The sequence below is a fragment of the Mirounga leonina genome, unplaced genomic scaffold (genome assembly GCF_011800145.1).
Source record: "Mirounga leonina isolate KUSES-001 unplaced genomic scaffold, KU_Mleo_1.0 Mir_118, whole genome shotgun sequence".
Taxonomy (NCBI): domain Eukaryota; kingdom Metazoa; phylum Chordata; class Mammalia; order Carnivora; family Phocidae; genus Mirounga; species Mirounga leonina.
This window is the reverse complement of record NW_023270277.1, coordinates 6,521,152-6,543,634: the sequence shown is the minus strand read 5'-3', so window position 1 is coordinate 6,543,634 and position 22,483 is coordinate 6,521,152. Positions and strand designations below refer to the sequence as shown.

At 52.1% G+C, this 22,483-nt stretch overlaps 1 protein-coding gene across 1 annotated transcript in view; it reads right to left on the bottom strand.

Moving 5' to 3' along the window:
- Positions 1-59: 59 nt before the first annotated feature.
- The window catches only part of LOC118007326 (arf-GAP with SH3 domain, ANK repeat and PH domain-containing protein 2), a 121,373-nt gene continuing 98,949 nt past the window's right edge, over positions 60-22,483 (bottom strand). Inside the window, exons 18-28 of the mRNA XM_035000345.1 lie at positions 22,063-22,252; positions 20,638-20,723; positions 18,816-18,931; positions 17,887-17,954; positions 16,521-16,634; positions 14,234-14,486; positions 10,209-10,365; positions 5,820-5,869; positions 5,305-5,396; positions 4,740-4,862; positions 60-2,599 (exon numbers count right to left, since the gene is read on the bottom strand). Of these exons, the coding sequence (XP_034856236.1) occupies positions 2,525-2,599; positions 4,740-4,862; positions 5,305-5,396; positions 5,820-5,869; positions 10,209-10,365; positions 14,234-14,486; positions 16,521-16,634; positions 17,887-17,954; positions 18,816-18,931; positions 20,638-20,723; positions 22,063-22,252 (1,324 nt within the window). The 3' untranslated portion in view covers positions 60-2,524. The remainder of the gene's footprint in view (positions 2,600-4,739; positions 4,863-5,304; positions 5,397-5,819; positions 5,870-10,208; positions 10,366-14,233; positions 14,487-16,520; positions 16,635-17,886; positions 17,955-18,815; positions 18,932-20,637; positions 20,724-22,062; positions 22,253-22,483) is intronic.

Sequence of the window (22,483 nt, the reverse complement as noted above, 5' to 3'; positions counted from 1 at the left end):
AAAGATCACCGCGCGTGTTAAATAATAGTGTCGAAAGAATCTCACGCACAGTAGGCTAGTGGGTTTTTCTAAAGGACCATTTTAATATGCAGTGCTTAAAGGATTAAAAACATTACAAATAACACTATGTCCATTTAAAAGTATTTTATTTCTTTCCAGTCAAATGACTAGTTAACAGGAAGAGTCAACTTACTGAACATGCTCTAATTATAAATCACTGCATCAAGGACAACGAAAATAAGAATCGATTTAGGTTATACAATATACACAGTTGCGCTGCAACTAGATCGAAGTAATCAAGTGAACGAATCGAGTATCATACATCTCAAACAGCATTCCGAGCTGCATATTTATGCTCTCCACCCCGTAGCAGATCACACAGGACCTAGGAGTCTGTGCACATGTTGGAGTCCTCATCTCTAGAAGTCAGATCTGATGGAAAATGGCATGCAAAATGCCGGGATCCTGAAGCTAAGTTCATGAAACGTAAACTTTAAATATAAATAGTTATCTACAATGTTTTCCTTCCTCTCAGTTGTTTTTTAATTTGCAAAGAGCAAATAACTAGGAAAGGATGTTAGTGGGGAAGTTAATATAATTTCTCCTCTGGCAAGAGTAATACTAATTACTGCACAACAGCACCACCAAATTGTCAGCTGGAAAAAATATTTCCAAGATATTTATGTACCAGGGAACCTGACAGATTAGTTTGGGACTGGTGTTTAAATGTTGGTGAGACTCAACTTTAATTCCTTAGATATCTGGCACCAAGTAGTCAAAAGGCTGATTATAAAACACAGATGCAAGAGGACTTTGTTAAAATATACATAAGAAGTGCACCGTGCAAAGTATATCTGTTTACTTTTTTAAATCTGTGAGGGAATTAACTAAATGAAGGGTTCAAACAACAGAAATTAACAATTAGTGAAAACAGATGTAGTGCTTTAAAAAAAAAAAAAATCTGACACATTTTTACCCGGAACTTTGAAAGGCTTTAAAAAGCAATTGCCATACAACATCATAAAACATTCCAGTTTGTTCTGTTTTCCTTTATAATAGCAACAAAAAGTACAATGCAATTAAAAAAAAAAAAAAAGGCTCTGCACTTAGAAGAGTCTTGCCTAGTAAAGATGGGCTGCTCCAGTCAAATGTACCAGCGCCACCATGGATGAAAGGATCGCTGCCTCGCTTTCCAAGCCCAGACCTACACTTATCCCTTCACTTCCGGTAGAAATCCGAGTGGGCATCATAGGCCTACTTATTCTCAAAGAGTGCCAAAATGTCCAATATTCCTATTACGAATCTTAGGCTCACAATTACTAAATAGAGGTATGACAGTCAAGTTCGTGAAACTAATGAATTCTGATTTTATCACACACAACCTAACCCCCCCACCCCCAGGAGCTTCCGTTTAAGAATGACGTGATGGACTTTGGTCGTGAAATGGGGATGTCTGCTCGGGAGTATTTTATTACCTGGGACCTACAGATTTCTGATATGCTCTTGATTACAAACAAATGGACAGCTTCGCGTTCAAGACAGTGTAATACCGTTCCTGTTGGTATAGTATATAAGTACAAGACACTAAGTTGAGTAAACATTCCCGGGAGCTGGAGAGGGAAGGCAGTGGTACACTCAGTGGGAAACAGCAGTGTTAACCGTGGGGTCTGCACCACAGTGCTCTAGCTGCGTGACCGAGGAGGGTCGAGAAGGCGAATCCGAAACACCTAAAGCATATCAACTAGTGTAAAGAACTGTTTTTGCAATCCATCATCCTTAGTTTTTAACCAAATTCAGGAAATGCAGGTTTATAGAACGTGGAACTGAATTAGCTATTACCATATGCCGTAATAAACCATGGGTAGTTTTGCTAGGTAGGATTGTTCACAACAGGCTACACGCACATGCAGAATACAATGAGAGTTGCAACCTCACAAATTAGGGCTGGAAAAGTACAATGCTAAGGTGTAAATTTCCAAGTTGCTTTAACTAAACCTTGGGTGGATTCCAAAGGAAATCTTTAAATGTATCTTAAAAAAAAAAAAGTCTTTAAAGGTGAACTGATAGCATTTTATCTAGAAAGTCCAGGGCTGGGCTACTTCTAAAGCAAGTTTACCAACTTCCTAAAAACTTGCACTAAAGGGTCACCGACTCTAGAAGCAGGCCAAGGAAAGGCTGGAAGAATTTCTTTCTAATACTCAAATACTTTTAGGTTCAGCTAATTCTGTAGATTGACGACCTTGATCACGTCGAGTTAAAATAACTTTTCAGTTCACCTTCTAGGAAATTTCGTTTTTTCCCTAATAAAAGTATGGCAGTATTTCATGAAAACCACAAATTATAAAAACAATTCATTTATACATACAAGTTGCCTTTGAGTTTGTAAAACAGAAGAGCGGAGTTAGAGAAAGTGGGCTACCGGACAATATATTTCATGAAACTGGTCATCTGGCAAGAGTTTTGGTACCAATAACAAACAGGAACATAACAACTGTTAAAAGGAGTGTCTTTGTTCAGTAGCAATTCAGTCAGCAATAAAGTGCACAAATGATACGGGAAATGCTCCTTTGCGACTGGGATCTCCGTCAATATGGCCAATCTGAAATGAATAAAAGTTTAGGTGGTTATAAAAATTCTAAATGTTAGAAACTTCGAAGGACAATGCTATAGCATTTGGAAAAAAGAAATTTGTTCAGAACAATTTCTTCTGAGAAAGAATGACCTGGGTAAGACATCTGAACTGTTTTCCCTTTTTTCTTTCACTCGTGTTTCAAATATAGCTGACCCTTGACCACCTGGAAGTTCGAAGTGCCACCCCCACCCCCTGCAGTTGAAAATCTGCGTCTAGCTCCTGACTCCCCAAAATCTTAACTACTAATAGCCTACTGTTGACCAGAAGCCTTACAGATAACATGAGCAGTCGGCTAACACATATTCTGTATATTGCACATACTGTACACAGAACATACTGTGTTCTATGTGAAGAAAATCGCAAGGAAGAAAAAGTACATTTAAGTGCTATCCTGTGTTTACCAGAAAACACCCCACACCCACGTTGTTCAAGGGCCAAGTGCGGTGGCCGCCCACTGTCAGGGAGCGCTCGGGCAGGCGGGCCAGGTGTCTGCCCGGAAGCGCACGCGCCGGGGTCCTGGCGTCCGGGGCGGTGGGGGGTGGGGATGGCAGGACAGCTGTCCGACTCCTGCCCCCCACTTGCCTCTTTTTTCTTTAATGGAGAAACCGAGCGTCAGAAGTCTGTGAGTTGCAAAGTCACAGAAAGGGGCAAACGCCTGAGTGGGCTCTAAATGTAGTCAAGCATTTACGAAAGGCTTGAAGGGATCCACTGATTTTCACCCTGGGTAAATTATGTAAGTTATACACCGAATATGATCTCAAAAATGTAAATTAGGTAGGTAAGTAAAAGTCAAAAAGAAGGGGCGCCTGGGTGGCTCAGTCGTTAGGCGTCTGCCTTCGGCTCAGGTCATGATCCCAGGGTCCTGGGATCGAGCCCCGCAGTGGGCTCCCTGCTCCACGGGAAGCCTGCTTCTCCCTCTCCCACTCCCCCTGCTTGTGTTCCTGCTCTTGCTATCTCTCTCTGTCAAATAAATAATAAAAAAAAAAAATCCTTAAAAAGTCAAAAAGAAAATCTCTGTAATACACCTGGTAAGATGGGGGGGCGCTGCTGAGTTTATGGGCAGCATTTCCTTCTGTGCACCTTAGTATGTTCCAGATGGCTGAGCCCACTGCCAGGCTGGAGCCCCGCCTCACGCCGCGTTGTCCACAAGCGTGAAAGCCAGACCTGCTTCAGCTCTCGGGGCACGGGGGGCAGTCGGGGAGGGAGTAAGCTCAGGTCCGCCCACTGTGGGCGCACACCTGCCGGAACCAGAACCACAAGCGGCACCCCCTTTCCTGCCTGGCTGCTGGGTGTGGCTAGGCCGACAGAAGAGGGAGCTCTGGCTAACGGACACCCGATTCCCGTGAGGGGAACGAGGCAGGGCACTGAGTTCATCAGGCTCCCTCTGCCAGGGGCACCACCTGATGTGCCTTGCACTCGACAGAGCAGAGCGACCCCCGAGCTCGACCTCCAGGCCTGGGCCCTTGGTGTCTGCTGCGTGCAAACACTACCAGCCTCCCACGCAAGGCCCGCTGTCCTCGTTGTTAATACAGCCTCTTACTGGGGGCCTTCCGTATCCTCTCTCCTGTGGTGCTGAGGTGACTTCCCTCTCACAGACGAGGGGACTAAAGCTTAGTGACATAACGTCACCAAGTCTGTTAAGTGCTCAGTCTGGGTTCTTAGGGCCACCCAGCGAAACACCACGTTCACGCCATTCCAGCCCCCACCTGGATGTCACGGCTCGTTTCAGGACCAAGGCCGACAGCCAGGGACTCTGCCCCCTAGGTCAGCTTTCTGTATGCCTCCCTCCACCAAATCGGCGATGTGGGGGACGACAGTACCACCTCTAAACTCAAAGCCTCATTTCAGACCCTGAAGTGCACTCTGGAAACTGCAGCCCAAGTGGTCTGCACCCTAATGTGAGAGAACCCCCCACCCCGGGGGGATAAGTGAGGCCCACACAGAAGTGGGTGTCCCTGGCAGAGACGTCTGAGGGAACAGAACGGCCAGCAGTCCCGAGGATGCACAGGCAGAGGCCCTGACCCGGGAGCAGGCCTCGCAGGTCACGTGGGCAAGGATTCAGCTCCACCCCTCCCAGGCACAGCCCGGGCCCAGGCCCCCGACTCACCCACCACTCTTGGTCCTCCTCCCCATCCACGATAATCACATCCCCCTCGGAGAACGTCAGCTCGTCTGGGTTGTCAGCCACACAGTTATAGAGAGCTTTGACCCGCTTGGGCTTTAACTTGGTCTGTATTGAGAAGAGGAAGGGTCAGAGGTTAGTGTGGCAGGGAGGTGTCAGCTCCTGGGACAGAGAAGGGGGCTACTTTGTTTCCAACTGGTCCCAGGGGTCCGGACCACAGGCTCGGAAGCCCACAGGTGTCAAGATAGGCGGATCGGTGTAGCTCAGGGGCTGGGGGACTTCCGGGAGGCCCAGGGAAAAGCTAAGCCATCCCAGCTGAGTGCAGAGAGCTAGGAGTAAGGCAGCCTGGTAAGTAAGTCCGTCCTGGAGCCGTGCTGAGGGCGCTGAGCCCACCGGCTGGAGAGCTCTGGGGTTGTGTCCTGCCCAGATCCAGGAAGAGGCCTCCCATCCGCCCCCAAGGGGAAGAGGGGAAGACCTGTTTCCTTGGAGAGTCTCCTGCTCGCTGCCGGCCCGAGCAAAGAGGCAGGAAAGGAGGGGCTCTTCCACTTACTGTCTGTGACTTCCTGGGCATGGGGGCTGGGGGCTGCAGGACGGCAGTGTTGGACAGAGGACCCAGAGCTTCTGTTCCAGAGAGATCCACTCCTGTAGGGCCAAAATGAATCAACGTCACAATATGCCCTCAGGCATAACCAATGAGTTATAAACACTTAATATAATTGCCACAGCATCATGTCTGAAGGGCAGGTTTCCAGAGATTTCCGGGTCTGTGGAGGGAAAAGTCCCTCAAAGGCCCAAGCAGCTGTGACTTCCATGCAGCCTCTGTCCAACGTGCAAGGCATGTGAGTGTCACGGAGCGGGACAGGTGTTGCCAGCTCCTCTGCAGATTTCTAGGTCCCTGCCCGGCCCCACCCGAAGGGGACAGGGAGGCAGGACACAGTACAGAGCAGCCTGGGAGCGGGAGCAGGAGAGGCTCCGTGGAAGGCAGGGGCGCAGCTGCAGCCCAAACCTCTCCCACGCTGCCCCGCGGAAGCAGCAGTAAGCCCCGGGGCCAAATGAAAGAATTACCAGGTCCTCTCGGCTGGCCTTTGTTCATCAGTGGGGTCGACTTGTCAGCCCTAAAAGAAGGGGAAAGTAGATTTACTGGTGCCTGAGGCCCCACAGGCACCTTCTCAACCCCCACCTCACCCCCTCCTTCCAAGGGAGCCATCTGTGCTCAGACCGAAGGTGAAGAAAACATTGCACTGAGTTTACGATACTTTCAAGAAACTAACAACACCTACCAAGTGAAGGCCCCACCCACCTGACAGGTCTCGCCGTGTGATTTCCATCAATGTCAGGACAGAAGTCATCATACTGCCCCCCTTTGCCTTCAGTCACCCCCAACTAAGGAAGGCCCCCAGGAAAGGCCTGATTCTTGAAGACACCAGTCAGCGAACCCTTTTTCTAAAGGGCCAGGCGGTACATATTCCAGGCCTTGTGTACGAAATCTCGTGCTGCCACACGGCACTCGCCACGGGGAACGCAGAAACCCGAGCGGGGCCATGCCCCATGCGCTGTATGTGCGGGCACTGGAATCTGAATTTCACAAGATTGTCGCGTGTCATGACAGAGACTTCTTTTGGTTTTTTCAACCATGTAAAAACCAAAAACCATCTTAGCTTGTGGGCCCTACAAAAATAGGCGTGGGGCTGATCAGGCCTGCTCTAAGAGAGCCCGTGTAAAATCCCAGATGTACACCCAGGGTAAGACCAGGGTGGGTGCTTCCTCTACCAAGAGGCCCACCAGCATATTCTTTCACAGCAGAACCCCACCAGGCGGCGAGGGCAGGCTTCCACCCATCCAAAGTGGTCTTGGAGATACCCTCGCATCATCTACTCTGCCCCCTCCCCACCTCTCCCTCTGGTCAGACGAGAGGAGAGGATCCCAAGAAGCAGGTAAAACCAGGTAAGACGGTGCTAGAGATGAAACACACCCAGCCAGGCCGTCCCAACCCCGGGCACTGGCAGCAACACCCCGTTCTGAGCCACCGCACGCCGACCGGCTCTCATCTAGGACCTCAAACGGGAGTTGGCAGCTGAGAGAACAGCCCGGGAAGAGCAAGTCTGCAGCTACGACAGGGGAAGAGGGGGGCAAGCTGAAGCAAGACGCAGACCCCGATGCAGGAACCCAGAGAAGCACAGCCTGCGGCCACTCAGCGTAGACATGAGAGCGTTCCCCCCTACTGCATAACTCAGTAGCCATGGAGACCGCGGACGTGCCACTTAGAACAGGAAGGCAAGGATGTAACACACTATGTTTTAGAAAGAGATCTCACAAAGCAGTATTAAAAAAGTGCTGAGAGTCTTCTGGTTAAAAAAAGGCAGACTGAAATACATTTACTTCCATTTTCTCCCAAGGAAAAAGATTAGAAAAAACTTAAACCAAAAAAAGTACCAAGAGAACCTGAAGAGGAAACATTTTGGAAGTGGCCACTGGAGGGACGGCTCCTAACCATGCCGCTCACCTACGGAGGGGGACCCTTTGCACAGTGAGGAAGCCCTGAAGGACCCCCATCTGTGCTCTGAGCCCCCAAGGCTCATAAGCCCCTGCGGGGGGGTGTAAGGCAGGGCAGTAAACACAGATGGACCCAAAATCTGCTCAAGGAGCTACTGAATCCCTGGATTCCCAGCCCAACCCCGAGTAGCAACTACCCTCCCTCAACCCACTGAAGACCAGAAGTTTCTATTCTTGGAGAGGGTAGAATAGAGCATGTCTGGACTAGGGAGTACACCAGTGCGGTTTTGGGGAGCATCTTTAAAAAAGGGGGACTAAGGGCTCCTGGGTGGCTCAGTTGGTGAAGCGTCTGACTCTTGATTTCGGCTCAGGTCATGATTTCAGGATCGTGAGATTGAGCCCCGTGTTGCGCTCTGCCCTCAGCGTGGAGTCTGCTTGAGATTCTCTCTCTCCTTCTGCCCCTGCCCCACCTCTCTTAAAAAAAGGGGGGGGACTAAGTAAAAGCTTAACTTTATTTCTTTATTCAACTCCTAGAAAACCGGATCCCTTCAGGCAAGAAACAAAGACTGTTCTCTAAGGAACCTGAGTTGTTCAAGAAAAAAGGCCCCAGTTCAGGGTTCCCCAGCGAAAGTGCCCCGTGAGACTCTCTACAGCCAAGCCCACCTGGCAGCTCTGCGCATGAGGGCTGCGATCAGTTTTAATGCCTCAGCTGAAGTGCCAACTTCTGGGCAGGGAACACCAGATTTATAGGAAAAAGGCTCTAACATAACAGAAGTGAAAACAAAGACAATGGACATGGAAGAAACAAATTATTCAGAAAAGCAAAGGCTAACATAAACAAAAACACTGCCCCGAACCCATCATTAATAATCTGAGATGAGAGAAAACGATTCCATGAAACAAACAGGATACTGTTAACTTGAAAATTATGTGATAGTGGAAATGAAAAGCTCAATAAAGGAACTGGAAGATACAATGAGGAAAATCTCCCAGAAGGCAGATTTAAAAAGCGAGCCAGCAATGGAGAAATGGAAGCTAGAAGGTGGCAGAGCGCGGCCCCTCGGCTGTACAGAGCTGCATTTCCAGCCCCGGCCTCCAGGTGGAGCCCTGGGACTGGTTCTGGCCAGAGGCGCCCCTACCCAGTCGCTCCCTCAGGAAGTAACCCTGGGCCCGGGAGATAAAGAACTGAAGGATGTAGTTTCTTTTTTTTTTTTTTCTTTTTTTTTAAAGATTTTATTTATTTATTTGAGACAGAGAGAATGAGAGAGACAGAGAGCACATGAGAGGGGGGAGGGTCAGAGGGAGAAGCAGACTCCCCGCCGAGCAGGGAGCCCGATGCGGGACTCGATCCCGGGACTCCAGGATCATGACCTGAGCCGAAGGCAGTGGCTTAACCAACTGAGCCACCCAGGCGCCCTGAAGGATGTCGTTTCTATCCTGAAAGACTCCATCATCTACCTGGTGGCATGGATGAAAAAAGACCCGCCCTGGGGAGTCAGGGCCTCAGCAGGGACAGGAGGCCTGACAGGGTGTGCCTGAGGGGGCAAGGCAGGCAGCTGCCTGGCGGGCCAGTGAGAGCACCCCAGCAGGGTGAAGAAGACCTCCATGGGGGACCCCAGATCTCAGCAGGGAGAGGAAAGGTGGAGGCAGGGATGGGAGCCAGATTTCTCACCACTGGAAAAGGGAGTAAGGAGCACAGAGAGGGAGAGGATGAGAATGAACCCTGTGGTGTTTTGAAAATACTGCCCCAAATTCTTTCCCGAGATCTGGAGTCTGTGACCACTCTGTGCTCCTGCACCGTCCCCACCTCAACCCTGACCAGTGACATTCTCCAGGGCTGTGCCTATTTCTTGGGACTCGTTCTTGGCCCAGCCACCATGATTTGAGGAAGCCCTCACCACACGGAGAGGCCTCGTACGGTAAGTACTCCAGCCAACAGCGTCAGCCAACAGCCAGCACCAACCACCAGACGCGCGGAGTGGAGAGGGGTTATGAGCCCTTCGCCTATGAGTCACTTTCTGTGTCGAACCATCCCAGCCTCTGAGACTTTTCAGTTAGGGCCCCAGGTATTGTGGAGAAAAAGACAAGCTATCCTCACTGTGCTAATCCAAATTCCTGACACAGTCTGGGAGCATAATAAAACGGTTGTGTCTTGGTATGGTTTGCAACGGGAGATAGTGTGAACTCATGGATTTCAAGACGAGATAGAAATACAGAGATAAATGTGTTCATAAATGTGTATCTACACGGATGGTCACCTAGGCATATACGTGTGTGTATCCCCGGTCCTGACCACTCAGAGGGCCTGCCTGGGAGCAGCGACCCTCCGAGAGCAATGAGCACACAAAGCACTCAGATCTTGGCTTCTAAGTATCACTGCCACTAAATGAAACCATTTTCCAGCTTGAGACCATGAACTAGATCCCTCTTGGTAAAGGATGTTCTATGGACAAATGGCAAACCTTGAATGGGGTCTGAGGTTTGGAAGGTAGTCATGTGTATTTGTTAATTTTCTGACTGTGTGGCCGTATCGTGTTGATGCAGGAGAACATCCTAGTTTGTAGGAAATATACGCCCCACACTGCAGAGGGTGCATATAAGCAAGATAACCTTGTGAGTGGGCAACAAATTGAACCTAGAGGCCTAGCATCTTGACTTTAATTCCCAAAACCCAATGTCTGTACTAAACAGAAGTCTAAATTCATTATGTGGATATAAGGTACACATTTGTGTGAAATTTTTACAGTTTAAAAATTCTTGGTAAGTTATTTTTAAGACACTTGACCCTGATGAATTACTTAGGTGACACCTGGGCTCTAATGTTATGTGGAGATTTCAAATGTTTGTACAGAAATTTCAGCAGATGAAGTAATGGGGCCACTGGCACTTGGAACCTTGAATGCAAGAAGCAAGAATGGCAATTCGGCCAGGCCCTGCTGGGGGGTGCTGGAAGACGGTTACCCGGGAGCAGGCCTCTTCTGGGGGAGGCGGCTGGGTGGTGGGGGCGGGGCTTTGCTCAGTGGGATCCCAGGCTGGGCCGGCTTGCTCTGCTGGCTCAAGGCTTCTATCACACTGGGCGTTTTTGCTACTGGAGGGGGCGGAGTGGGAGCCAGGGGATCTGTGAAAAGAGAAAAGGAGAGGAATACAGAGGGTCAGACTTCGTCACATCCCCAGCCTTCTCACCAGAGGCTCTTCTGGTAAGGGCTTTTTTTTTTTTCCTAATGGTGATTTCAAGAGGGAAAACACCCTCCTTTCATTGTAGATTTTTAGAAAACCGTATTGGCAGGGAGTCCTTCCAAGCCTCAAGTTAGGATTAAAACGTTTCTATGAGCCTGTGAGGATCTTCCTCTGTGGGGAAGCCACCTTGAGACCTGGAGAGACAGCAGCAGGAGGCTGAAGCTGGGGCTGGGGTCTTGGCCCAGTCCCACCCCCGGTGAGCTGGGTCCTCAGCTGACCCATGGGTCCTACCCATTTCCCCAGGCTTCCAGCAGGTCAATCTGAGACAGCCTGTAAAGAACTAACTCTGTAAAGGCTCCACAATCTCTGAGGGGAGCAGGGCAAAGAGGTTATTATTTATTTACAGACTCGGAGGCTGAGGCTCAAAGTGACGTGCTTTCCCCAAAAGTTAGAGAGTTGGTAAGACAGGGAGCTGGGCCCTGAGCCCCTGGCTCCTTTACCAGCTTCCCCCTCTCTAACAAACATTCATGCTGCTCCCAAATACCCAGGGTCCTCATGCCCCATCCTCGTTGAGGCCGAAGCCACGCTCAGGACAGGACGGGGGACACCCACGGAACCTTCCAGGGCCTCCAGCGCACGCACACGTGGCACTTTCTGCAGCTGGAGCTGGGCTGCTGCTTAGGTTAAAAATCGCAGGAACAACCTGGGTACAACTCAGTGCTCTCAAAGCCTGCCCCTCAGGCTGGAGCTCCTCCCTCCCACAGCCCACGCAGAGCAGGAAGGAGACAGGCTCAGGGCTTGCCCCACTGATCCAGTAAAGACATTCCTCCCCCCCAGCCCCCTCCCCTAGGCCCTGGGCCTTTCACCCACGTGTTGACATTGAAGAAGAACACATACCAGATCACATCCACATGACTGTGCCCAAATACTGAGAACCACCAAATGGCCAGAGGAAATGAAGCCCTGGGCTGGTGCATGAAAGGAAGGAATGTTGCTCAGGTGCTCGGGAAGACAGAGGAGGAGAGTGTGTGAGCCCCCCCCGGGCGGGATGCGGGACAGACAGGAGTCTGCAGCTGGGGAGGGCGGCTGGAGGAGTTGGTAGGGGTGGTGGTGGGGGGGACACACAGGGCTGGGCTCCTGGCAGCCTCTGCCTGTGGGCATGCGGCTTCGCAGCTCTCCCCACGTGGCTGCCAAAAGCACCCCCCAGCCATCCAGATCCAAGAGCCCACTGGCAAGAAAGGAAAAAGGAGAAAACGTACTGGTAGATGTCACACGGAGAGGGGGCAGCGGTGGATGGATAGCTGGCGGATCTGACGAAGATCGCTGCCTGCTTGCACCGTCCACACTTACAGAGTTTGTCTTCCACAGGGCAGTAGCGGAGGAGGCTGTCTGAACTGCACACGCACGCACATGCACACGCACGCACATGCACACGCACGCACATGCACATGCACGCACACGCACACGCACAGAACAAAAACAGAAACAGAACACTGCATTACTGATCCCCTCTCTCAGAAAATGGTAAATATGACCCTTCTAGAACAGCGCTAAGACCACAAACAGAATCCTCATTTTTTAAGAAACTTTTGTCTCTGGCATCTGGACGAAAGAGACTTACACACACCAGACCAAGGATGCTTCTGGGAAAATTACCAGCTGGTTTTCATAACCTTACAGATTTTCTTTCTCAAATATAAATACTGTTTGAAGAGGAAACCGAATAACCACCGTGACATGTCCTGAGCCCTGCACTCAGGTTCTGGAACGTCTGCTTGCCTCTCCCCGCTCCCTAAGTCCTCCCGTGGCTGTGTGAGTGTCACTGCCTGGCCCAGGGGAGCACCTGTTCTCAGAGCACAAGGAGAGAAGGGTGCAGACCAGAAACAGGTGACGGGCTCCCCACCTCCTGCAAACATTCCTGGCTAAAAGTCAGCACACATGACACCCATGGGGCGCAGCTGACACACACAGGGGAGCCAGCACAGCCTCCGTCACCATCTCTGCCCCCACAGAGCTCCGTGCACAGGGGGTAACCACACAGGGGGCCAGGCCTGGGGAGGAATGCAGGCTGTGGACGACGTCTGCCCTGGTGCGGGCCATGCAATGCTGACTCCCTTTGCTGTCTGTTGTGCGGGGACTCCCTGCTGGGCCAGGTGTGGGCTAGACTGAGAACCAGAGGGACTCTCTGGGGGGCTACAGGGAAGAAGGACAATCTACACCGTCAAAGGAGGACATGAAGCTAACTACAGGAACAGTCCAAAAAAAAAAAAGAAAGAAAGAAAGAAGTCAGAAAAAATCCCAAACCATCTCATTCTAAGACTTTAGGAAAGCAAAAGCAAAAAAAAAAAAAAAGATGAAGTTTTCCTTTTACATGCCCAACAGAGCAAAATAAAATCCTCCCATGACACACAAGTCAGTAAAAGCCATTAATGGGGTGGAGGTGACCAAACCATTTTAGCTCCGGCCTTACAAAATTAATACCCGCACACAGAATACGGGAGGAGGCTGGGGAGACAAGAGGCCCCACGAGGACCCGACCATGGGCCCCTCCCAGCCAGGGCAAGGAGGTGACAGGGAGGAGGGCAGCTGTGGGGCCTGGTCTTGCAGCTTCTCTCCTGCGCAGGAAGCGCCCCCTCGAGCCTGGGGGCGGCACTGCCTGGGGTGTGGGCACGCAGGGGCCGTGGGCTCTGTCGGGGAGGTGAGGCCACTGTTTCCGGGACCTGCCGGGTAGCACCTGCTCTCCTCTCGGGGACTCACTCCTGGGGGTGCGATTCAGTGACCTAGACGACAGGCCCCCGTCAGCCTTCTCTGGCCTCCCTGAGGGATCCCCCTGGGTGCTGGGGGCAGGGCCCCATGGGGGGTGAGGCACAGGGCCAGCTGACGGCAGCTGCCGCGCTCACTCCCACAGCCAGGCCACGACCGTCGCTCACACCCCCTCCCGGAGAGCAGACACAGCACCACTGCACCGTGGGACCTCCTTCTGGACCAGCAGCCCAAGGCAGCCACCGTGCCCAGACACCACACCCCGCGGGGCTCTGTCCCCCCCTCCCATGGGATGCCCTCTGGAGGCCACTGGCCAGGAGCTGCGCTGGCCACTTGCCGGACCTGCCTTCAAGGAGCAGAATGGCCAGCTGGCCTTCAGTCCTGGGACGATCACTTAACTTTTGGGGGCCTCAGTTTCCATTTTCATAAAAATAAAAACCAGCATCTGTTGAGTCCAACTCATTCTGTTGGGACCAAGCGATTAAGGTAAGCAGAGCAAGCTTTGGCCCTTAAGGCATTGGTTGGACCCACGGGATTATTTTGTATTTTTACGATGAGGTTGAGTATCCTTCCCCAAATTAGCATCTTTTTATCCTTCGTTTCATGGGGATCACAGAGATAAAAAATAATCACAGGCACCACAAGCTGGCTGAATGGGGACTGGGCGAAAGGAAACGGGTAAGAATGAAGGTGGGTGAGTGGTAAAAGCAAAGAGAAAAGGAACAGGAAGAAGGTCTGCAGGAAAGTGTCACAGGACCAGCATCACAAGCTGAGCCACCCACCTCAAGCCTGCCCGGGTGGGGTCCCCGCACTCCCCACGAGACACAGATGCCACACCTCTACCCAGAACAAGGATCAAGTCAGATGCTCTATCACCATCCAGAACCCTAAGAATGAAGAGCTCCTTTAGGAGGCCAACAACTCTAAGACAAAAAAAAAAAGACCCCAAATGTCATCTAGCAGGGAGCAAAGCAACCATAAACTTGCCAAAGCAAAAACCAAATCATGCCCTTCATGCGCTGGCAGGAGCTACAGCAGGTCAGTACCTTTGGCAACGTTCCGTGGGGGTAGTGGGGGGGCGCTGGCAGTGCTGGGGGCCGCAGGCTGGGTGGGAGGCGGGCTGCCACTGAGGATCGCGCCGTACGTCTCGTTCTGCAAGATGCTGGGCACAAAGCTCCTCTGCTTGTCCTTGGCCAGGCTGGCGGCATCTCTGGCCAAAGATGCAGCATTAGACTGCAGCTGGTTGGAGCCCAGCTGGTAGAAGCTGACGGGCCGGTCCTCTCGCCGACTGGGGCTGGGCTGCAGAGGGGTGGGAAATGCACACACGCTGACCTCTCGGTCACAGCGTCCGGTCTACCGGTGACCACCCCATGCACACCACTGCCACAGGGGCTCTCAGTTGTTACATGAGAGCCGCAAGATTTGAAAGTTACTCTTACCATGTCTCTTCATGGAGACATGCCCCACCCCCAAAAGCCATGATTTATAATTTACAATTCTCCATTCTGGAAAGGATTGAAAACATAGGCTGTTTCACCTTTACTAGCCAGAGTTATCTTAACCTAGATCTGCGTTTTCACTGCATTTCCTGTTTGTAAACACATTTTCAGCTGAGCACCCAGTTGCAATCAATCCCCAACAGCTAGGCAGCAAATTCAGGGGAGATCAATGTTTTCTTCCCTAATGAACTGAAGTCTCAAGATTCCTCTAACTCAGGGGTCAGCAAACCATGGCCCGTGGGCCACCACCGGTCTTTATAAATAAAGTTTTATTAGAACACAATCATGCCTGGTCATTTACATATTGTCTATGGCTGCTTTCAAGCCACCCTGGCACATCTGAGTAGTTGCGGTAAAGATGGTGATATTTTAGGCCCACGAGCCTGCAATATTTATTATTTGGCCCTTTTGGGTTGCTGACCCTTGCTCCCCATGAAATCAGGACTCAGGTAAACCAGATCTAATTCATTTCTAATACCAGCTTCATTATAAGAGCTACGATCTTGAGCAACCACCTTAGCCTTGCTGACCCTCTTTCTCATCTCTTCAGTGGGTGAACTTGGCTTCTCTAGCACAATGCCCAGAGCTCAGCAGGTACAGTACTGGCTGTCGTACCCCCCGCCCCTCACAGGACCACCCACAAGGGGAAGAGCTAGCGGCTCACAGCGGCCAGTCAAGGCTCTGGCCAACCCAATGGCTCAAACTCAGCTCAGCTACGCAGAACTTGATGGCTAGTTCTCTTCACACATATTTTAAATTCAACAAAGCCCATGGCTGTATCATACCCACCTCCGCTGGAAACAGAGAGTGGGAGGAGGCGTGTGAGCACTTGCTGTCATACTTTTACTGGGACTGTATGACCTGCTGTGTCATACTACTCTGACGTGTGGACTCGCCCTGGGGCCCATGTTTCCGATCTTTTTTTAGGGTGGGTAAGTATAACATTAGTCAGCTCTTCTTACTAGGACACCATTTTATAGCTAACTCAGTGGAGAAGTTTCCTAGTCTAAGAAATAGTAAGTGTGGATGTTAACTGCTCCACGAACAAGGATAGTCAAGGAGGTTTTGGAAATGCCATAGATGTATATAATCAGACATCCTCAGTGCACATCAGGACATTCAAGTCCTACAATAAAAATAGGACACTTTATATGGCGTTCCCCACGAATTTCCTGGCAGCTAGGAGTGTGGGCTCTGGAGTCAGTCTGCTGGAGTCTGACTCTGCTCTGAGACCCGCGTGAAGGTAGTAACCTGCCGGGGGGGGCCCCCAACTGTGCAAGACAGAGTGTCATGAGCAGGGAGCTGGACTCGGAGGCCAGCGCCCTCCGTCTGGCCTCAAGCTGGTCTAAACACTGGCTTCACTGTGGCTGAGTCAACTGATCAACCTCTCCTGAAGCTTCCATGATCCCATCTGATAAAGGAAAAAGCTGGACCCAGAGCTCTAACGGTCATTTAATTCTAGTTAAGGTTTTAAAGATCAACTAGGTGAACATGCCCTGTGATACTGGGGACCCCTGGCTCTTTCCCACATCCACGGTGCGAGGGCTTCCTCAAAATCCCACTGGAAACAGAGGCCCCCCCATATCTTTTCATCTGAGGAGCTGATGATGAGCACACAAGTTAACGTCCCTTTAAATCAACATGCGCAGGAGCTGGGAGACCAGCGGCGCTTGCGGGAAGGGCAAAACCAAACAGCTACTGAGATCAATGGAAGCCCAGAGTTAACTCTGCTTTTTGTACAAAACCACTTTCTGCCCTGATTATACCCTAGGCTCCACAGTGTCGGAGCGAAGCGCATCACAACACTCCGGGCGTCCTGCAGCCTGGCACTGACCTGCAATTTCTCGTCCACATCGTCATCGCTCTCATCCAGGTCTTCGTGGAGCAGTCGCCACTCGTACTCGACGTGGACGTGAGAGTTAAACCTCCCACATAAGGCCTGGGTCAGCTGAGAAGAGGAAGGGCTGTGAGGCGGGCACCCACGGGCAGTGGTGGGAGGGGGGAAGAGGGGAGGCAGAGTCCCTCTGGGTTGAGGCCAGCCGACTGAAACCCCCCTCCCTACCTCACCGAGGACCTTGAAACTCAAACCTCGAAACTCCCATTTAGTGCTCTGTAACCTGTAAAGTGCTGTGTGCAGGCGAGGGCTATTCGAGATCTAAAGGCTAATGGTTGGCCTGCAGGTGCTGACAGGCACACACAGGAGCAAACTCAACAGAGGACAATGCACGTGTCCACTAACTGTTAACCCAACCAGTCTTGGCCCACACGAGAGATTATGGCCCACAGAAAAAGGATGTGAATGAGTGTTTTCGCAATTCTTTCAAGGAAGGTAAATACCCAATTCCATGTTAGATCCACAGGAGAGAAGCGAATTCATTAGATTCAGTGGGTGTCCTAGCACATTAGCCCTTAATTTCCTCCACAGCCAGAGTGTAGCTGTGTGACTTTGGGCAAGTCCCTTAACCCTTCTGTGCCTGTTTCCTCATCTGTAAAATAGGGGTAGCAGAAGCAACCATGTCATAAGGTAGCTATCCAGATTAAATTAGTGGATATGAAGTACTGAGAACAGCACCTCTTACTCATCTCACACTTGCATAGCATTTAGTAGTAGTTCTATTTATTGAGCACTCACTGAGTGTCGCCCAGTGCAATGCTAATTCTTGCAACAACCTTGTGAACTGGTGTAACGGACTCCACCTTACGAATAAGCAGACAGTGGGAGAGCTGGCATTGGCGTGACTTCCCCAGGTCACGGTGGGAGCCCCTACGCTGCCTGACCCTGTGGGCTCTGTCTGCTGGCCACACTGCCTCTTCTAGAACAGGACAGGAAAAGACGGTGCGGAACAATCCAAATGACTTGGGGCTGGGGAACAGAGTACGCACACCCGCTGTGGATGCTGCTATAAGGGGAAGAGCTAGCGGCTCACAGACTCGAGAGAAGGGCCAGAGCTGCGGCGGCCCGATCTCTGCTCCACTTGCCCCAGGTGACGCCACGTGTCCAACCAGCAAATTCCGACTTGTGTTCCAAGCGTCACTACGAGGGGGCTGGTCCCCTCCTCTCAAAAGACTCCCCGAGTACACTTCCTCCTGGTTGTCCGCTCTAGGGTCCAAATGTGGGAAGACCCTCCTCCCAGAGGGCAGGGCCCCTCCCCGGCCCAGGCAGGGCGACTTCACTCCGTCCGCGCCGGAGGGAGACTCACCAGCTCCTCGCAGTGCTCGTGCCTGAGGCGTTTGGCGATGTCCAGTGGCGTCTCTCCGGACTCGTTGGCTAAAAGGCAGGGCAACACAAGGAGGCGTTACGGCAAAAACAAGCAAAGGTCTGACATCAAGAGGCAGTTAAAAGAAGATACAGGGAGGCAGCACCAAGTGACACTGAGCATGACTAATGAGATGCACAGCGTGGAGCAGGGAGGCTGACTGGTCTTCCAGTCCTACAGAACTGCAGCAGCGTGTGGTCGGCGAGATTTTAAAGACTGCGCTAACCAACCTCCTTCTCAGCAGTCTGTAAATCTGAAATTCTGTATTTTCTTCCAAATAAGCCTCCATCAACAAGGTTTGGTTATCAATTAAAAAGAAAGAAAGAAAGAAAGAAACTTGGCTCAAGCAGGTGTGTGCCTCCTTTCTGTTCTCTGCTCTCTGTTCAATGGTTCTTCAAAAACACTTCCTCACAACGCCATCACGGCTGCCTGCCCTCAGGCAGCTGCCAGTGCATCAGGGTCCCCCGGTAGAGGGAGGGATGAAGGCCCAGGAGCTCAGGGTCCCCCGAGGAGGAGACTCGCTGACTCCCCACCGCCCCGTAAACCTTCCACCCAGAGCCGGGAAGGGGTTAAGCCTGATCCTGGCTGGGGGTTCTGAGGAGGGGGGCAAGATGCCCCAAGCCTTGTTCAAGGTCACCTCAGCACGAGCGGCATCTGCAGGGCCTGCGCTCTGCCTCTCACAACCATACGGCGCCTGCCCGTGACGCAAGGCCTACGTCCCGGATGGCGGGAAACCGCTGACAGACACGGGAGGAGAGGCCCCCCGCCTCCCGAGGGCAGGACTTGGGTCCCCTTGGCCGACAGGAGCCCAGCACCTGGACCCTTCCCCGCAGCAGCGCGGGGCCTGCGCACAGCCGGGCCCGGGGCCTCACCGGTCTCGATGGAGGCCTTCCCGCGCAGGAGGAGCTTGAGGCACTCGGCGTTGTCCGTCAGGCAGCAGTAGTGCAAGGCGGTGCTGCCCTTCCCCGTCTGTTTGTCCAGGTTCCCGCTGACCAACAACAGGGGCAGAGGGAGGGAGAGACGGGTGAGTCACGGGCCGGGGCCTGGGCCCGTGAGCAGGGCAGGCCAGGAACCAGCGCGCGGGGCATTGGGCGCTGCCGGGACGGGGCGGCTGAGGCGCTCGGGCTGAGGCCGGCAGGACCCGGCGACAGCAGCAGGGAAGGCCAGAGCGAGGTGCCTGTGCGGCTGCTGTGGGGGTGGGGGGTGCTGGCTGCCTCCTCCAGGGCCGCCCTGAACCACGAAGCACGGCATCCCTCCCGCTTCTCCATCAGCGCCCGGAGGCTGAAGGGTGTGGGCCTCAGGAAGCCGGTGTGACTTGCCATCCTGTCCCACAGAAGGACGGGGGAGCCTTTTCTCCTCATATTGTTGACACTGTTGACAGGAAGCGAAAAGAGCCACCTTTCCAAAGCCCAGAATGTGCAAACGCCTCTGCGTCTGCGGGCCCCGGGCTGCCCCGAAAACAGCCAAAGCGGCGATCGTGAGATTTCGAAAGTCCTTCTAGCGCAAAACAAGACCGGACTGCTGCACTCCTCCGACAAAGCCACCCAGCCCACCGGCGGAGGCAGCCCTGAAACACGGCTGTCCTGAGCAGGAGGGACAGGGAGGGGGCTCTGTGGGCCCTGGAAGGACGGATGGGGGGCAGCTCTCATCGAGACAGAACCTGCTACACTTTCAGGGTGCAAACGAGCCTCATCTTCTGATCTCTCCCCTCTTCCTGCTGCCCTCCTTCCACGCTAGAAGAAATCAGGATTTCCCTTCTCACGCTCCAAGAGACTACGCTGAGGAGGACTGGCGTCCCCGAGCTGTCTCATCCACTGTCCACGGAGCCACCGTGACGCGCGAGGCGCTGGGTGGGCATTCCGGCTCCAACAGAGCGCGGCTTCCACAGAGTCCCGCAAACTGCTGACCTGCCCCCAGCTGCTCTACCTCTGGCCATTTCTTGCCCCCCCAGGAACAGCAGGGGAAGGCCGAAAGGCAAAATATGACCTTGCTTTTGCACGGTGGAATTTTCCACTCCGTTTGGGGCAATTTCAGGGGCTTTTGACCAGCACCTCCCCCTCCACACACATGATCAGGGAGTCAAGGTACACTGTGACGGGTCTTCATGGTTGGCCTGCTGCCCCAGGCGGGCGATGCACCAAACAACAGGACCGTGGACACACATTCTTTAAAGGAAACTTCTAATTAAAAAACAGAAACAACTTTTCAAACCAAACAAAATGCCCACAACCCAGTGATGCAGTTTACAATCTCAGCTTAGGCGGGTGGCCCAAGTACGGATCTTTTATGTGTCCCTTTTACTCTCCCCACTGCTCAGGGCACCTGCCTGGGTCTAGTGAGACACTTGAGGGACAAGCGTGGGGACGGGTCTGTGCACACAGGGTGGTGGGATTCACAGACAGTCTGCCCTCCAGGGCCCAGAATTCAGATGTATTGACCTGGTATCTCCGGAGTCCCAGACTCTAGAAGATGGGTCTTGCAGATACCAAGAAGGGTCTCTGTCCTCACACTCTAGGGCTTTTTTGGGACTATGCTGGAATACCCCACTCCTGGCGGTTTTTTCCGGTCCCACGGTTCGTGTTCAGGCCTGGGAAAATCCCAGCACCTTGGCCACATAATGAGGCCGGAACCTGATCCTTCCTTGGAAACACCAAGGAACAAAACAAAACGCTCCCCTAATTTTAGAACACCTACCTGTTCTGAACTAAAAAGTCTACAATGTGGAGAGAAGTCCGGTCCACCGATCTGACTGCAAGATGGAGGGCAGTTTCATCTGGCTCCTGAAGACCAAACAGAAACATTGCAGAATTCCAAGAGGAGCATTCAGTTTTGTGTCCAATGTGAGTGAAATCGTGTCTCTCTCTTCTGAAAGCCTTTTATTCTTTCTTTCAAAACATTAATCTCTAAGATATATGGCCCCTTCAGTCTCCTGGGGAAACTCTGCCCTTGGCAACCTGCAATTTGGAGACTGGTCTTCCTTCCTCCACAGGAAGTAATAAGAAATTCAGGGGTTTCATCTCAGAGTCCCCCAATCTCTAGGTCCCTATCCCTGCACCAACAATATGTAAGGGGGGGCCCTTTTGTTCAAAGACACCAGGAGGATTCCCCAGGCCTCTTGTATGCAGTCTCTGATACCGGTGTTCACGGTTTCCATTCTATACTTACAGATAGGGCCATCAGTGCTAATGCCCAGACTGCCTTCAGTTTATACTAGGGGACACCGGACACCACTGCCTTTTCTGAACGTGAGTTCTGGCAGGTGGGGGAGGACAGACCAGATGGCGGTTGTCTCGGGCAGGTGGGTGGGCAAGAGAGCTGGAGGCAAAGGAAATATCCATGCAACAGGGAACATGAGGCGAAGAGGGAGGTGCCCCACTCCACCTGTCCAGCCAGCCAGGGCCACCCCCCTGTCCTCTGGCCGCGGCACAGCTCTGAGCTGAGCATGCTCTGCCCTGGGCCACCTGGGCTTGACTTTTCTCTCTCTTAAACACGGAATATCAGGCTCCATATAATGTGTGCTCGGGCTGCTAAGGGTTAACAGCCAGCACCCTGCGCCTTCATCATGACAGTAAGGTTTCAAGGGAATGTGTTGTGTGTGTCACGAGGTCACCCATGGAAGAGTATTAGGATATATGCCAACCCTTGACACTGGTAACCGGTTTCCTGTGGACTCGATCCTGACAGGAAGATCCCACCCCACCTTTAGACCTCACCCTCTCAACAAGGTTCTCCCAGAAAACTGGGCGATGTCTCTCTTCTCCCCTTTCCTCAGGGAGGAGGGCACAGGGGAGGGAGCAGCTGAGGGGCTCTCCTTCCCAGGGCGGCCCCAGCAGCTGCTACTGAAAGTTTGGATCCCTGCTCACCAGAGACAGGACCTCTCTCAGGTTGCTCGGGTTCCTGAGAAGATGCTCCCTCCCCCCAGGGACTGGCCTTTCCTTCCAGGGCTGGCATTCTATTTTTGGCTTAAGAATAAAGCACCAATTTCTTCCCCAGAACTCAATGCTATCTTCTTTCAGAGATCTATACTACTTTTTCAGCATTTCTGATGATACTGCCTTGCCACTTCCCCACCCCCCCACTTTCTTTTCTTTCTTTAAAAGGAGCAGACCACACCCTTACATGTCCGTTGGCCAGTGGGATTTTTTCTGTAAGATCCACACCGTCAGCATACGCTTGGAGTAATCCAAAAATATCTCTTGTTTTGACAGCCTCACAAAGGCTGTGAAGTTTTGCTGCATTATCCGCATGCCTTTTCCTTGCATATTTCCTCTCGATGTACTTGGCAGTAATGTAGTCCTTTCTGGCATTCCTGAAATCAAGCATAATTGCCTTGTAAACGATTAAGGGCCTCTATTCAAACATATCGAACCTTCATTCTGGAACAATTTTTAAAAGTCCTGCCCACACCCTCCTTGTGGGAAGCGCTGGGGTGTAGGAAGGGGGCCGCTGTGTGACCATGCAGCGTCTACGTCCAGTGACACCCAGAGCCCTTTTAAGAAGCACTGACATCTTCCAGTTTCCAACCCAAGAGGCCTCAAGG